Here is an 18478-nt window from a genome sequence, read left to right on the forward strand (position 1 = left end):
TTTCTGCCTTTCTCTTTTTATTGGTTTAGCTAGTGATTTATCTATTTTATTGATTTCTTTTTTTTTTTTTTTAAGAATCAGCATTTTGATTTATTAATTTTTACTGTGTTTTTTTCTTTCTGTTCTCTACCTCATTCTTTTTGTTTTCAACTTTATTTTTCTTTTTTTATACATTTGCTTTACTTTATTGGCTTTTTTGCTTTTTAAGATGGAGCTTAATGTATTGATTTTTATCCTTTTTTGTTATTGTTGCTGCTGCTGCAAGAATTAAGGCTATGGATTTTCTGTGATCACTCTATTGATTTTATGTTTTCATTATGATTCTTTTTTAAAAAAAGAAATTTACACAATTAAAATTCACCACTTTGTCCTGAGAGTTGCTTAACAGAAAAATTTTAAAGTTCCAAATGGAATTTCTAGTTTTAGAAAGAGCAGAGGGTAAAACAGGGACATAAAGATGCTTGCTCCACTTTAGGTTTGCAAAACTTTTCATTTTGAATGAAATTGATAAATTTGATTTTTACCTGAAACTGCACTAAAAGTTTTTCCATTGCAAGGTACTATTTATTTCCTGTGAGTGATCAGAATAGGTTTGGAACCTACCCAAGTTTCCAACCAAGGACACAAAAACAATAGATTTACTGAGCAAATGTAAATGGAGTGATGAGAAATAATAAAATTCACGTGTGAGTGCATCTAGGAATTTTGTTAGCTTTTATTTATTTAATTAATTAATTAATTAAAAAATCTTTATTGTTGAAAGTATTACATTGTCCCCTCTTTTCTCTCATTGACCCTCTCTAGCCCGTCCCTCCCCTTCCTTACCCCAGTAGGCTTTTGATAGCTTCTATATCAGCTTTGTAAAAAATTTAAAAATTCTGCTTTCACTCAGTGGAAGCAGCTTAAAGAGCCCTGCATGGTTGGAAGCTTTCTGGCTGAATATCCATCCTCACTTGATGGATATTCAAGTGGGGATGGATATTCCTAACACCTGTTTCCTTGGTTAGGAACTTAGCTCAATCCGGAACCTGTACTGTTGGTGCAGGAGTTCCTAGATTGTTCTCTACTATGTCCAGCACATTCATTAAAATGGTTACATCTGTTAGTTGTTGAGCAACTCTGGGAAACCAAATACAGGGAGAACAATGTCTTCACCAAACTCTCATTGTATTTGAGATAAAAGATTTATTCATGTAAACAAAAATAATCACAACAAAATGTACACTAATTTGAAAAACAATTATAGTGACTAAATTTTATATTCTCTTATGCCTGTGTAAAAGTATTTTGTTTACTTCTGCAAAAAGCATGTTCTTTGCTTCTACATAAATTTCTATTTGTAAAAGAACATTACATTAAAATACAGTGTTAATTTGCATTACTTATATGGAGAGAACATAGACTAAATCCTGAAGATTTTAGTTTACAAAGTTGTTACATGAAGCCACACACTAAACTACTGATTAAAAACATTATCTATTTCCAGATTCACATGCATATACATTCACCACCTAAGCTGAGAAATAGGCGTTTCATATTGTCTCCCACCTTGTTATAATGTATTTTTCCCTTTTAACTAAAACCAGAAAATTGTATTTTTCTTTTTTTTTAATTGGCCTCAGATGATGCACTTTCTATTTCATGAGAAATGCGAAATTTGAGATGTTTATCTTGTTCCTCGCTCTGAGGGTGTGAGGCCAGCTTGTCTTCATAGCTATGAAATTCTCGGCTGTGGATCTCATGGCTGACTCTGGAATTTTCCTGACTATCAATCCCATCAGAATGCTCCTTGCTCACATCCATTGCCTTCAGCTTATGTTCTTTGGCAAGCTCGTGGCTGTGGGTTTCCACACTGTGGTCATCCAGCTGACGTGTTTCCCGGCTGTCCTTCCCACGGCTGTCCCAATCAGAAGCCACGGGCAAGCCCTGGGCAACAAGGACGGCCCTGTGTGCATCATCCATCTCATCGCTTTCCATGTGTGACGTAAGGTCTTCCTCTGTAGCATCAGGATACTGAATCAGAGCACAAATGGAAGAAGAATTAAATGACAGCCAGGAAGAGGCACATTGTAAGTCTTTCCTGCTCTCAGACTTTTAGGCCAATTTATACTGAAAACTGTCTAAATTTGGCTGAAGTAAAAAATAATACTAGCATGTTACTTTACATTTCACCAAGCCCTTTCATGTGTTATCTCCTTTGGTGTAATAGGTACATCAATGATATATGAGATGAAACCTATGAGTAGGTCTCCTTATCTCTGTTTTACGTAGGAAACGTGAATTGGAAGTTAAAAAGTAAAGTGAGTGGTGGCTATGTATCAGATCCAGATCTTTTGACTATAGATTCAATGTAATTTGCAACTCGACCATTCCTCTTAGGTATTTAACTTCAAAATGTGACCATTGTATAAGTAATTGCTGTTTTTCAAAGTCTCCTTTTAATCTAAAAAAAAAGTGAATAGGATAAATGCTTTACCACCAGAATTTGGGGGAAAATAGCATTGTGATTGAGAGACAAAATTAGAGAAATTATGTGGATTGAAATATAAAAAACAAACACACACACACACCAATGAAAAAAAGTCTCATAGTCAGTGGTCATAAAATAATAATAATGCTTGCTGAATGAATAAATGCGTGAATGAATAAGTGAATATGCAGACTCTGGTTCATAGAATTGGGCTCCAATCATAACCATCCAATAGGTTTGTTAAAGGGCTTACCTGGACTCCAGATCTGTATAACTTCTTAGATTTTAACCTCAGTCCATAAGCCACACTATCACCTCGGCCATCATTTGTGTCTATTGTGGGGACAGCTGGAGTGGGAAAAGGGGTTCCAGGAAAGTCAGTGGGAAAATCCGTGACCATTTCATCAGATTCATCAGAATGGTGAGACTCGTCAGAAGTGTCAGGGTCATCCGTAGGATCTGAGTCATCTGAGTCATTTGAGTCGACGGAGTCTTGGCTATCCACATGGTCATCGTCATCATCATCGTCCACATCATCTGTGTGGTCCTGGCTTTCATTGGACTTACTTGGGAGAGTCTAAAAACCAAGATGGCCAGAAAACTAGTGTAAGTGTTTTAATTTTCCCTTAGTCTTTACAGTCCATTAGTCTTTTACTGTCTTTCTTTTATTTAGTTGCAGGATCTCTGCATCCACAACAATGCACTCAATGGCTTTTAAGAGCTAAAGTGAGCTCCTTCCAATTTCTTTTTTAACAAGGATAAATGGAATCATAATTAAAATATTTTTCTTGATTTCCCATAAAAATTATTTTTCTAGGTAATTTCAAGTAATATATATATGAGTATAATATTTATATTGATAATTTTTTTTTCTGGTTGACATTAGACATTATTTTATAGGCCAAATTCAATAATGCAATAAATACAGATACATAATTTTTTGTGATATTATCTTTTGTATGAGAAGTGAAAATCCTCAGGAGATCAGAGCATCATCATGCAGCAAAACCTAAAATCACCTCCTTATTATCATGGATCATCAAAAAGGGACTGTTACACATGTCTGTAAAGTGAAGTTCAGATCTGTCAATTGAATTAGCCAGTTAATGTCTATTAAATTTCCAATTAGCAAACATAGTGGGTCATTTATCTAACTTAGCTTGCTAGCAAATCTTAGTATATTCAAACAGAATCTTAAGGAAAATAAACTTATTTCTTTGCTTAGCAAATATATTACTAGTTCTAATAAAAAAAAAATCCTCATTAACAGCCCTAATAATAGTTACCAAGTAAACCATTATGTTAGGAACAGAAATGTTCCTAGAGGCAAAATCTTAGGTTTATAGGCATTTATTAGATGTTAAAATATCTTAAATCAATTGTAAGAGGCTCAGTATTTCAAATAACAGACATTAGTAAACATTTCCTGCCACACTATACTTATCAGAAAAAATCTGGCATTTCTGGCATTTAGTAAATACATATTTTACTGGAAAATTTGTTCATGGAATTTTGTTAGAATCAAACTCAGGTAATGCCATTGGGAGAAAGAACGGCTTCTTTGTCTCTCCATGGCATGGTGGGCCTCTGACTCAAAGGGAGAACTCACCTCTTGTTTGAAGTCATCAGTTTCTTCAGAGGACACAGTGTTCTGAAGAAGGAAAGGCATATCAGTATACAGCATACATGCTCAACCTTTTTATTTAAAAGTTAGCCCTTCTCATCCAAAGCAGTGTTATTGTTGGTGAATGATTTAAAGGGGAAAGAGTCAACATGTCAGATTAGTTGGTGTCCTGAGCTTGCACAGGCATGAGGACCTACTTAACCAGCCCAGGGGTCTGGTTGGTGGCTATATATGTTTTGTTGTTCTTTAATTGAAAGACATACAATTTTTTGAAAATAATTTAAATTTAAAAATACCTGTGGTGCTAGGAGATTCTGCTTCTGAGATGGGTCAGGCTTTAGCCATGCAGCTACCGCATCTGGGTGTTTGCTATAAAGCTATATAAAAGAAAGATGTATATTTGTCATTATTAAAAAAACCCCACAACAACACGTAAAGATCTCTAAGTGATACACTTAAAAAACAACTATACTTCACCAATACTGACAGATAAGAGTAATATGCATGTATATATTCAACCAGAGCCTTAGATATCCCTTTTCTAACTTATTTTTTCTTGCAGATTCATTTATCAAACTCTTACATAGCACTTGCTGTGGGCCAGGCACCCTTCCAAAGTGATTTACATGTTTTCATTCATGTAATCCTCTCAACCCCCTATGAGATGGATATCATTCTTGTTTCCATGTTGCAGAACAGGAGAGAGTAAGCCACACTGAAGTTAATCCATCACACTGGCTCTCCACACTGATCTTAACACGGAGCTCCCCTGTTCTATGGCTTCTGGCTGAAATTTCCTCTCAGATAAAGTACAACTAAAACAGAGGTGCCCTTAATGTGCATTGATCTTCAAGGTCTCCTCTACTATGGGGCTCTTTAAATTTAATTAAAGTTAAGTGGAAGTTTTTGTTTTCTCAGTTGCACTAGCTCCATTTTAAATGTTTAATACCTCATGAGTCTAATGGCTATCTTGTTGGACGGTGAGGAAAAAAATATTAACATCATCTCACCAAAGTTATATTGCTATAGGGAGCCAAAGACATGCATGCAGTGCCCTCTGATTTTTAGCCCAGTTATTTATTGGGACAATGATGACGATATGCTAGTACAGAGGAGGGAAACTGCTCTGAATGCATGCCACCAGATGGGCTGTATTGCTCAAGGAAGTCAGTGAGAATGAGAGCCCTGAGGGTTCCATAGAGCTCTTTCTGCAGCCATGAGGGTGGTTGGGGGTTTGGGGGGAGAAGAGAAAGGAGGAGATCAGTCATCGCTTTGCACTTCTCCATGGCTGGCTGCAGCCAGAGCAGCTTCAGGCTGGGCTTCTCTGAAAGGTTTGCTTTACAAAGGTACAAAAAAACGACTGGTCTAGATGAGTTCAACGTTTCCCTGTTTCTTTAAAAAAACACATTAATGTAAGTATTATACAGAAACATGTTATACTACAGATTTTACAAATATGTCTATTTCCTGATTATACAGGTAATGCAGGTTTAGGGAGAATGTATTTATAGGTTAAATTTATAACTTACAAAAGTAATATGGAGAAAATGACACCAAGTAAAATAGACTAAAACCCACCCAGTGATCATAACCCTCACAGATAACCAGTGTTCATTGTCAAAGGTGTCTCCCTACAGACTTCCCATATTTCCTGCTAGGTCTCATGTCTAGGACTCTAGAAGGTTGAGCTCTTCACTCATCTCCCAAATATCATTTAATAACGTATACTGCCATGGCTTCGTGTGTCATATATGTCTTTTGTTAAAAAGACATTATTATTATTATTATTATTATTATTATTATTATTTTTGCTTCAAATAGTGTGACCTCTCTCTTCTCTGAAAATGTTAATTTCTATGGCTTATTGTTGTAATTCAAACAATATTTGTGTTCTTGAATCACTTGGGAAACAGACACCTACACACACGTACTTGCACACTCAACCACATGCAACAATACCTCTCTTAGTATCTTCATTAAGCAATCTAATTACAGTGACTTCAGGAAACTCTATATGGCCTTTATTCTGTTTGTCTAAATTGAACCCTGTGTCTTTTTGTCCAGGCTCCTCAGGACAATGCCCATTTGTTGTTTTCCTGGCACAGTTTCACCTATTGTGGAGGGACAGGTACCTCTATGGCGCGGGTCAAATGATTATAATAAAGAGTTTGAATTGGTCCTATGTTTGGTTAGAGGACTGTGATCTAAAGTCAGCTGACAAGCCTAATAGATACAAAAAGCATAACAGACTTTCTTTTTATAATGGGCTTCTTGGCAAATATCTTAGGACATACTGTGAATATTGCAGTTATGTAAACTGTCTAATACACGAGACCCATTTTAAATTAAGCCTTCCACTAAGTAAAAACAAGGGTAGGATTTTCTACTTCTAGAACAGTATGTTGACTTGTGGAAGAAAAAAAAAATCAGAGAACGAATTTTACACAAATAATAATGGCATAGAACACTATTTAAGTGTACAAAAAATCTAGTTCAGTGTGTGGAACACATATTTGTTAAAAATTATACTGGGTGTGGCACTAGCCTAAGTTGACAGGCGGTCAATTTCTTATAAATTAAAAGTCTTGGCTCTGATAATAAGTAAAATTGTAACAGATATGTTTATAGTGCTTCTTGAAACAGCTGCATAAATAATTTAATTCTATGCTAAATCTAAAAGATGCTTACCTGTCTTTCTTCAGAGCTGCCAGAGTCAGCATGTTTAACCTTTGAAACAGAAAAGATGAAGAAAGATTACAACGTGAATGGGTGCCCAGCACCTGGGGGCATCCCATTAACTCATTTTGAGAAATTTTTCTTAAGATTCAGCTGTACTCACTGGAAAGGCGTAAGTGGTGGCCAAGAAGCCGAAGAAAATCACTGCAATTCTCATGGTGGTTTTTCCTGCAAAATATTCTGTAATGAATATTTGACCTCTTCGCAGGTTAAAACAGTGATACCTTATTATTCTACCATATTACAAAATAATCACAAATAAAATACATTTTTTGGTAGAATATTTCTTATTTCCTAGAGGAACTTTTTCTTTTTATATTTATGGTCCTTTTGATTTGATATTTGTAATGCTACCTCTATTCTCCATCTTTCCCATTGGGCAAAGGAGAAAGGAAGTTTACAAGTCTATATTTATTCAGCTTTTAAATTAAGAGTCCCAGAGATCACACCATTAGTTCCTGACATTGCCAGCTATCTAAACCTAAACACAGACCAACAGTAATTTAATTAAAATAACATTATAGTGTGGGACTTTTACTTTTCAGAAAAGAAAAACACAAGAGCAATAAAATAAAACTATGAAAGAAATTTGCTTTCTCCATTTTTTTTCAGCATGCATTTCAAATGTGACTTAGAACTTAAATTATTAAAAAGGTGCTACTTGGGTGCAACAAAGCTATTTCTAAAATTAGTTATTCTAGAAATTTGAAACAAAAAAGGAAACATTGAAAATAGCAGCTTTCTTATTTGCAATAAGTCTGCATAATGTCATACAGGTTTTTGGTGAACATTTTAATAGGTAAATACAGAGAAGTAAAAAAAAAAAAAAAATCAGAAAATTTCCCACCTTGAAAATAGTATAAACCAAATAATTAAAAACAGCATTCTCATCAGCTTACATTAGCACCGAAGATCCTTTTCCTTTGAAATGCCTCCACAATCATCTATCCATTTAAAATGATATGGGTATAATCTCCCTCAGGGGCATAGAATTGTACTTTTTTTCTTTTCCTTTTCTAATTGGAAGAGATAGTATCATTTCTTTTGAGGACCAAATGGAAGGATTTTTAGGTTATATATTGACTGGCTTTCAAAATAGCTGGTCTGCAGGAGAGCTGCTATGTAGCTAGCAGGCTTATTCAAAAGACTAAAATAATTTAAAGATGATGAACAAACAGCATTACAGTGACACTCTTTTCCTCACAACTTGACCTTCCCCATGAACGAAGCTGAAGGTACAGGACAGCAGCAGCAGGAGAGCTCACTGCAGGCTTACCTGGGTCTGCTGCTGGCTGAGAAGGCTGCCCCTGATCTTGGAGGAGAGTCCAGTCCAGATGGTGCTGCACTCCTTGTCTCCTCCTCTTGCTGCTGACAACCAGGAGCTCCCAGTATTTAAATGCTGCTCCAGACACATCCCCCGCCCCCAGCACAGAGAGGCGGAGAGATGTGTCATGAGGTTTTTCGCCACTGCCCAACCCACTTGCTCCCACACTTCCCCCTCTGGTTTTGTGGTACACACCACACACACACACACACACACACACACACACACACACGCTGGAGTTAAAGCATTACTTCTCTACAATGTCATTAACTGGCATTTTCATTTATGGGAATGACATTCAGCATCATGAAAGGGCACCTTGGAGTCCCATTAAGAAAAGGGGGAAAATGACTAGTTCTTACCAAGACTTTTCTGAATTAGAAGAAAAACGGTTAATATAAAACCAGTCCCAAATAAAATGAAATAGAACGGGGGTTGTTTATTTCAGTTTAAAAAAGACATTAACCTTTGAAACGGAACTAAATGCAACTAAATCTGCCCCGCCGTTTTATTAATTTAAGAGCTGCAAGGCTGTTGTTCAGGCGTACCAAGTCTCAGGTATCCTCCCCCCATCCTTTAGTCGGGCTTGGTTTTGTGATGTCAAGTGTGAAGCAGCTTGTCATTCAGACAAATGGCGTTAGAGACACGAAAGTCCATGGAGTTGGACTTAACAATGAATGACCTTACAAGGACGTGTGTTTTTGTTGCACTGTTTGAATTGATTAAAGCTGATTAACCTGATAACTTGTTACATAAAAGAGAGGCGACTTACTTCAGATGCTACAGAAGAAAAGTGGTTTCCGAGAGCAGGGTGATTGCTTGAGAGGGCTGCTTCGGGGGCCAGAGAGCGGCTTTGAATCCCACTCCGCCCCTCCCTAGCTGTGTGACCTCCGTCGACCTACACCTGCCTCCTCATCTGTCACAAGCACATACTGCTACCTAGGGCACAGGGGTTTTAGAGGCTTACATTAATTAGTTTGTGGAAAACAAAAATACTTGGCACGTATGATAGGCATACTTTAAACACTGTGTGTGTGAACTGTGACTGAACTCTAGGAGCAGCAAGTCTTGGTGACTTGCAGTGTCTTCAGATGAAACGGGTTATTAGAATAAGACTAGATGTAATACCTTTACATTGTGTACATCGCTAGTTTAATTTACACACCTTTAAAGGCACATGTGTCAAACACAAGGCCCCCGGGCCAAATCCGTCCCGCCAGGCCTTGCAATGTGGCCCGCACCGCGCTGTCATCACTGCACTCCGCTGCGTTTCCATCACAATGACAGTTTATGACTGTTCAGTAAACCATTTGGCCGGCGATTTAGGCTGGATTTTAGATTTTGGCCCCTTCTCTGATTGAATTCGACACCCCTATTTAAAGGAATGGGTTAGATTTATGAATCATTTTTTTTTCTAGTTTTTCTCTCAGGATATATGAAGTTGATGACTTAATAAGAAAATGTAAAAAATACATATTTAATACTTGTCTGGGTATTGAAAAGGTATTTGAGTGAAAGAAAAATCACAAATGGAGTCTGAATGTTGGGGAAAAAAATTAACAAAGCTGTGACTCCATTCAAAATATTTAGCAGTGTCTTTAAATTATGTACTCAATCTCTCCATTTAGCTTTCTCAGCTGTGAAATGGAAAGTGCACTGCTCATTTACCTCCTATTGTCATTGTAAGATTCGTGTGTGAAGTGAGGTATTAATTATATCTAAGATGTCAGTTTCTCTTTATATCTTAGATATTATATCTTAGATTATATCTTAGATATTAATTATATCTAAGGTGTCAGTTTCTCTTTATTGAATATTGCTTTTAATAAAAATATGGATTAAATAATTTCTTGCAGTGTTAGCAGTGTAACTAATCCTTAGGTTGTATGGACATTTGGTGGGTGTTGGGGAAATATCTCTCTTTTAAATGGGATGCATTCCAAATGAATTGATGTTATTGATTTGTGGGTCCTACATTTTAATAATTCAGATGGCAGCTATCTCTATAGAATACGAGATGCAGGTTACAAAATTGCAAAACAGACTTCTTATTTCTGCTTTTAAAAATGATTGTTGTTTTTTCTCTTTAGACACATTGCCCACATAAGTTAGTCATATTGTCAATTTCCTAGGGGGAAATTCACCAGTTCTAAAAACAACAGGATTTCCAAAGGACTCGCGATGGTTTACCCTGTGCCCACGGAAATGAGTTAATATGACCTTAGAGAGTTATAGGAATAGATGTCGCTGGAGCCCAGCCATGGGGAGATGAACCATATGACCCAGCCTGGGACTCTTCCGGTCGGCTATGTCTCCGAAGTGCCACACGATGGCAGCATTCCTGACAAGGATTTCAGATCCCCGTCTGGTCTGGCTCTGTTAGTTTTCTCACACTGGCAGGATAGAGCAGTCATGCATTTAATGACAGAACTCTAAAGCAGCTGAGGGGCCTTTCATTTCTTGGAAGCTCAGGTGAGTAAATAGTTCCCCACAGAAACAGGGGACGCAGAGGCAAGAGAACCAAAGCATTCTTGTTCTGCTCTGTGGCTGCCTTCATTCCCCAACCCCAGGTGGACCCTATTGTCTCCTCCCCCACTTCCCACACTCACTCAAAGGGTTACAGATCCCAGGGTGTCCTTCCGAGTAAAGAAATGTGGATTCATGGTGAAAGAATGTGCCTGGCAAGCTTCAGAGATGCGAAGATAAAACGATTCACAATAGAGGCGGTTCTGTGAAGTATGAAGTGGGTAGTGTGTCATTCTGACTTTGGAAGAGGCCCGGGCTGCTTAGGTTTTGTAATCAAACATGCTGCTGATACACTTTTTTTTTTTTTTTTTTGAGTAAGATTTTCCAACGGTCAGAATTAACATTTTAAGTGATTTGAACCAGAGAGGCTTGATCCGTAACATTTCCACACTATTTCCACGCTTGATTGTTGAAATCCAAAGGTCGAAATGATCAAATTTCCTGCAGATCTTGTATATGGTAAGAAAAAAAGTAGTTGTAAATTGGAATAAAGACTGGCTTGTGATAATAAAATATAGACACTATACGAGGTCTTAAGAAAACATTTAAGAACATTAAATTTTTTCTTGAATTGAATGAAAAACCCCATATCTTAAGAAAATTTAAGTGCCCAGATGCCACTGTTTTGGAAGGCTTTCTTACTGACTTCTAGTTGATTTGGACGTTTACAATTACGTTTTACTTGGTGACGTATTGTATATCCACTATTTCAAATCTTTCATCTCTGTGAGTAATTATTTTCCCCCGTGAATTAAGGTTTAGAGAAAGATGATCTCCTGATACCATCACCAACCTATCACAGACAATTAGAACTACACACAGTATTCATCATTTGCAGTTTGGGGAAAAGGGGTATTATTTATTAGAGGGAGGGGAACAAGGGTGGAAGATAAGAGGGTGCTATTTTAAGTTTAGATACGACGTTAGAACATTTAAAAAAATATAAAAAGGAATCATCAACTGAAACCAGTGTGGCTCAGTGGATAGAGCGTCAGCCTGTGGACTGAAGGGTCCTGGGTTCGATTCTGGTCAAGGGCATTTACATTGGTTGTGGGCACTCCCTGGTGAGGGGTGTGCAGGAGGCAGCTGGTAGATGTTTCTCTCTCATAGATGTTTCTAGCTCTCTATCCCTCCTCTTCCTTCCTCTCTGTAAAAAATCAATAAAGTGTATATATATATATATATATATATATATATATATATATATATATATAAAAAGAACCATCAGAAAACTCAATGACTTTGTCAACAAAATTCAGCTCCTGAAAAGTGGTCTTACTTTCAGCAAACATTAGTTTCACTTAAAACAAACAAACAAACTTTTGTCCTAGACCCATAGAATTGTTATAGATTAAATAAGTATTCAATAAGTTGTTTTTGAAATATTTTTATTGATTTCAGAGAAGAAGAGAGAAGGAGAGAGAGATAGAAACATTAATGATGAGAGAGAATCATTGATCAGCTGTCTCCTGCAGGACCCTTACTGGGGACTGAGCCCACAACCTGGGCATGTGCCCTGACTCATAATCAAACCGTGACCTCCTGGTTCACAGGTCAATGCTCAATCACTGAGCCATGCCAGCCGGGAAAATTCTTAATGATTAACCATTTAATTCTCCAACAATGAATTCTGAGTATATAGTTCTTGTTTATCAATACAATGCATGGGCACCACGCTTGAATCCCTATATCACTTGTTGAAACCTAATATTTGCCAGTACTCAAGAACTTAGCAGTGTTTCTTTATTATAGTATTATCATTAACTCTGAGGACATCAGCACTTTTTAAATGATAGATTGTCTAGAGGAAATGTAAACAATTTTTTATTTCTTAAAATGACATCATTCTTACCCTCATGGAACCCATTTACTCATGGCAATTAACTAAGAAACTTGGCACTTGGATAGCCAAGGAGGTTAAGAGGTGAGGCTAGATAGACCCTGTGTCTACACTGGAGTTGAAGGGTATTTTGGGATTGTACACAAACAGGAAAGCTCTTTTCCCATCCCAAGTCAATCACAGTAGCATAGACCTCTCTATGCAGCAACATGGGCAACAATCCAGAAGCCTGAAACCAGAGAGGAGCCGAAGAAAGGAGGTGGAACGCTGCAGAGATGTTGGTACAGATAGAAAATCTATCAGCTGCAGGCCCCTTTAGTGTGGAAAACACATTTGCCGCACTAATCAACCGGTGACAGGCATTTTGAAGAATGTATTTGAGGGGAGAAAAGCATTCTTTGAAATCAGTTTATGAGAATCCATCTTTAAAATCTGAGGTTGAAATAGATCCAGAGACATAGAAGCATGGTCCAGACTGTCGAATCTCAGAGGGAAGGTGGGGGTGAGTGGGTGGTGGGAAGAGATCAACCAAAGACCTTGTGTGCAGATATGCATAATCCACAGACACAAACAATAGGTTGGTGAAGGCCTGGGGAGGGGGTAGGAGCGGGCTAGGAGAGGTCAGTGGGGGAAAAGGGGGACATACGTAATACTTTCAACAATAAAGATTAAAAAAAATCTGATGTCAAGTGGTTTTTGTAGAGAATCACTTATAAAGTTGTATGAAAAAGTGACCATTTTAGTATAGAACAGAAGAAAGAAGACAAAAACTTGACAACAGAAGAAACAGCATTTGAGATATTCCTCCCCAGCATAGGTCTTCAATTTGGCTCAAATGAACACTTGTAAAAATTAAAAAACAACAACAACAAAAAACAACAGTAAGCAGCTAAATCAGATATTTCCTAGGCACACTTGGCTAAGCGTTACTGTTTTTGCCAATTCCTGATAAGCAATACTTCATGTTAATGCCCCTATTCCATGGTAAAACACATTTTAAAAAATACTATTTAAAATAATTAGTAATTAAAGCTTGAGTTCTTAAATGTTTGCATCCTTCAATACAGTGTAAGTTAGCAGTTTATCTGCCAACAATTATTTATGCAGTAATGAAAAAATTTAACTCTATAATAAAATTTATATTTCTTATTAAGTTGTGTCATTCTTGATGATTATTTTCTGTTGCTTTTATAAAGCCCCAAATTAAACTTCTCCTCTAGGAGAAGTTGCTATCAGGCAGAATGGATTACACCTGAGAGCTTCCTGCAATATTCCTGCGCATCAAGGTGAAAGCTGTTTTTTAGACTACGAGAACTTCTGAGATCTGGCATCCTTCATCTGGCCAGCCTTATCTGTCACCAACTCCCCTCTTTGTACTTCATGAAACAAGCACCTCGCTACTGGGAGCTCCCCAAGGTGCCAGGCCACATGTGTCAAACACAAAGCCCGCGGGCCAAATCCGTCCCGCCAGGCCTTGCAATGTGGCCCGCACCGCGCTGTCATCACTGCACTCCGCTGCGTTTCCATCACAATGACAGTTTATGACTGTTCAGTAAACCATTCGGCCCGCGATTTAGGCTGGATTTTAGATTTTGGCCCCTTCTCTGATTGAGTTCGACACCCCTATGCCAGGCAATTTCAGTTCTCCACGCCTTTGCTCACATTGCAGGCTTCCAGGTCTAAAATATCCTTCCAGCCCCATCTACACCTGCCTGTGAACTATTTTTACATCTTTCCAGACTTAGTTCACATCAAGCATCAAGGCATCCCCTGTTATACCTTTTTAAAAAAAAATCTAAATAGAGCCCTGGCCGATTTGGCTCTGTGGATAGAGCGTTGGTCTGTAGACCAAAGGGTCCTGGGTCCGATACTGGTCAGGGCATGTATCTCGGTTGCAGCTCCCTGGCTGGGGTCCTGGGCTTATGTGGGGAGGAAACCAATAACCAATAGATGTGTTTCTCCCTTTCTTTCTGTCTTTCCCTCTGAAAATTTAAAAAAACAAAAAAAGAAAATCAAATCAATGTGTGAATTAAAAAACAACAGCCCTGGCTGGTTTGGCTCAGTGGATAGAGCATGCATGCACAGTCCCAGGTTTGATTCTGGTCCATCATGTGCCTGATGGGCTTGATCCCCAGTGGGGGGCGTGCAGGAGGCAGCCGATCAATGGTTCTCTCTCATCATTGATGTTTCTATCTCTCTCTCTCCCTCTCCCTTCCTCTTTGAAATCCTAAAAATATTTACACTAATAAAAGAGAAACATGCAAATTAACCATTACTCCTCTATGCTCACCAGCCATTCAGGATGGAATATGCAAATTAGAAGGAGAAAGATAGCTGCCACCCAGCTGCTCCAGGTGCGGAGAGCCTGGGTAGGGCAGGACGCCTGCTATGAGAAGGAGGGGGGTGGGTGTGAAGAGATCTATAGGAGAGGCACTCTGGCCACTGAAGATGAAGACTGCAGACTCTGAAGTCTGCGGCAAAGATGAAGATGGAAGACTCTGGCTGGAGCAAAGGCCTGGGTCCCAAGTGCTGGAGGAAAATCAGTGCTGGAAGCCAAGGGAAGGAAGGCCTATTGCACAAATCTCTTCATGCAATAGGCCTCTAGTATTTAAATAAACAACAACAAATACCTAAAGAGAAATAACCACTTCCAAATTTGTGCTCCTAAGTACCCTGCCCATAATCTAGCACAGCAATTATGATACTTTATTGCCTGTACATGCTTGTCTCCTAACACTAATAGGTAAACTCCCTGCTTTGCATCCACACTTTCCTACTGGGCAGTCAGTAAGTATTTGGAATAAGTGAGTGAAGGAGCAGTACGTTAATAAGGCTTGATCCTGTGGTGTTACAGGTAACACCTGCATTTACAGTTGTTCCCTTACCTGCGGTTTCACTTTTTGCAGTTTCAGTTACCCATGGTCAACCACAGTCCAAACATGGTAAGGGCAAATTCCAAAACAAATAAATTGTAAGTATAAAAACGTGTTTCATTCTGAGTAGCATGATGAAATCTCATAAGTCCCACCCATTCCACTCAGGACGTGACTCACCCCTTTGTTCAACGTCTCCCCACTGTGTACCCTCTTCACCTTTAAGATATGCATTATGCCTACTATCCATAACAACTATATGAATTCAGTATTATCATCTCAATGTTTTAGGTAATTATGTATAATAGAAACCATTTATTGTGCAGTCACTTCTATATAAATAATTTAATTAACTCCTTGCAAAAACCATTGAGTATATATTTACAGGGTTAGTAGAGGCCCAGTGGAGGGAATGGCTAGTCCTCTCCATCTGAGTATGAAAAACTTCCTAGAAGATGCTGTAATGCAATACAGAAGAGGAGCTAATGAGACTAACTTCTAAGGTGTGAATTAAAAGCATCCAACTTTGACCAAACTTGGTTGAAAAAAAACAAACCACAAGTAATCAGAAACAAAAGCTATCAATTATAATAATATTGATAGGAAAGACTGTAAAGAGAGTGAATAATTTTTTAATAGGCTCAAAGCTAATAAAAATATAAAGCTTTATTTTTCCACATATGCCACCCAGCTAATGTCATGCTATCATTATGAGCTGTACAGTGTCAGAAAATGATAATACTTCTCTGCTAATCTCACACTACAATGAATCACCAATTCAAAATGTGTGATTACTGATTGTGGGTTAATATTATTAGCTTCATACTTGATATATGTAATGACCTAAAATCTACATTGTCTCAATTAGCTAAACTTTAAGTAAATTGCTTATCCTATTTTAACAAGTACCATATATCTAGACAAAAGTGTATTTTATAGTTAACCTTATGTCTTACTACATTTGAATTTCTTATGGCACCAGTCATAATAATTGTGGCAGGTAATGCTGCTGTACACCAAAGACTCGTCTTTAGAGTGGTTGTTGGGAAGTGGCTTCCCCAGCTAAAACTACATTTCCCAGCCTCCCTTGCATCTGGGTGTGACCCTGTGACTAGTTCTTGCCAATGGAATGTGAACAAAAGTAAGGTTTGTTTCATTTCCTGGCTGAAGTACCTAAAACCCAAGTGTGCCTCCTTTACATTCTTTTTCCTTTGGCTGAATAGAGAGGACTGGGACATATTTTTGGAGGGCAGAGACCCAAGGAGGAGATAGCTTGAACTCTCTGCTGACCAGTAGCCTTAATATTGGATATTATGTAAACTAGAAATGTGCTCTATTACTTTAAGTTCCTGATATCTGTTATGAGCAGGTGCTACCTTAATGCAACTCCTTACACATAATGATGCTCACTCCAGTTTCTGATTATTACTATGTATGTATCAGATCACTAGATTTATGAGACTGGATTTACATTGTGGTCCTATAACTTTATATAATTTCTACATTAAAATTTCTATCTGTATTGAGATTTTTCTATTTATTTTTTCTTCCCCATTCCTAAAACCCTGAATTAGTCCATGTGAAATAGCTATTATGTTCAAATAGAAGTTGATAATTTTATACAATAAGTATATGACTCATTTAATTCCAAAGGAGATGGTGTATAATATTTTATTTAAAAAAGAGTATCAGTAGATATTGTAAGTGATTGGGGGTAGCAGTTTTCTCTTGGCCCTCTGTTCTTGTTTTTATCACTTTTATCAGAAGAGAATTAGCTTCGGTACATGTTTTAGTAGATAATTAGCGTTCAATGTAGGAAACCAAGGAATCTGATTTTATCTTGATTACACCACAAAGTTCATTAAATATTGTTAAGTTAGCATGCCTCTGAGAAGAGAGAGACTATAGCAATCTCTCAAAAAAGAATAAGCCTACCTTGGAACTTCTGGTTATTCATGCAGCATCGTTCACTTTTTCTCATGAAGCGAGCCACCTGTATTTTAGAGCATCTTCTACTTTCTGGCCTGTACATGAAGGGGCAGGTAGAGAGAAAGTTAAAACCAATTCATCTACTTATACAGGTGTGGGAAAAAGTAGGCTTACAGCTATGAGTAAAAACACAGAATTTATGCTTGTATTATTATTATTTATTAATTATTGTGTTATTTTACATGCAAACAACTGTAAACCTACTTTTTAGCCCACCCTTGTATTTGAGAACCTAAAGCCATGTTCTTTGAAGGTCTTGGATGACTTCTGTCTCCTTGTAGGAATGTGTTTACGGATTAATTATAGTCTAAGTTGTCTTTTACCAGATCAAATATTGTGTGGGTGATATATTCTAGGAAACTTGACTTTAAAATACTCCACCATGGTTCCTAATGTGGAGATGACCATAATTAGAGGAAGCAGTAGGTTAGGTGGGAAATGGTTTATGGTTGGGAGCTGGTGTTTTGACCCTTTCCTGTATATTTTGTCGATATTCCCCAACCAGTAGTGGTCTTTGGTCTGTGGCCAGGGGGTTAGCCAGAGGTCTCAGGGAAAGCAGTAAAGGAGGTCATGTGTGGCATATCAGCAGGGCCAGTACACCCACTTGTCTGGGGAGGAAGTGGAGGCTGGGTCAGGAAAGTGGTCTTCTCCTGCTTTTAGACAATGCCAAAGCATCTCAGACAGGGTTTTCCTTTATTTTTGTTTATGTGGAGTTGGTTCAGACACAAGTAAAGTTGTGGTATCTTAACCTCTAGCAAGATTTCAAACATACATCTTGCTTCATCTTAGAGATGATTTTCTGAATTTAAAAGGATAAAGATATACTTTCATTTAAATATCATAATTTTTGACTAGTAATTAATGAAAAACACTTGATTTTTCCTTTTTAAAAAGAAGAAGTCCTACACACAGGAAATTTATTTTCATAAAACATAGCTTACTTATATAATATTTTTGTAAAATTGGGAAAATGATATTATATCTTGTGGTCCTATCTTTTATCCTGGGTTTTAGCCAAGTGAGCAGGAGGACAAGGACCAGGAAATAAAATCAGTTAAATTTTTATCCGACTATGCTAGGTATGTGTGAACACATC

At 37.7% G+C, this 18478-nt stretch overlaps 1 protein-coding gene across 1 annotated transcript; it reads right to left on the minus strand.

Annotated features, from left to right (window-relative positions):
• Positions 1-1168: 1168 nt before the first annotated feature.
• SPP1 (secreted phosphoprotein 1) lies at positions 1169-8252 on the minus strand. The gene is made up of 7 exons (XM_036456960.2): positions 8107-8252; positions 6934-6998; positions 6783-6821; positions 4391-4471; positions 4080-4121; positions 2724-3047; positions 1169-2013 (listed from the first exon to the last, which is right to left on the minus strand). The coding sequence occupies exons 2-7, from the start codon at positions 6985-6987 to the stop codon at positions 1609-1611; spliced, it is 945 nt and encodes a 314-aa protein (XP_036312853.1). The 5' UTR covers positions 6988-6998; positions 8107-8252; the 3' UTR covers positions 1169-1608.
• Positions 8253-18478: the final 10226 nt, after the last annotated feature.

This window comes from Pipistrellus kuhlii, unplaced genomic scaffold (genome assembly GCF_014108245.1).
Source record: "Pipistrellus kuhlii isolate mPipKuh1 unplaced genomic scaffold, mPipKuh1.p scaffold_m20_p_1, whole genome shotgun sequence".
Classification (NCBI taxonomy): domain Eukaryota; kingdom Metazoa; phylum Chordata; class Mammalia; order Chiroptera; family Vespertilionidae; genus Pipistrellus; species Pipistrellus kuhlii.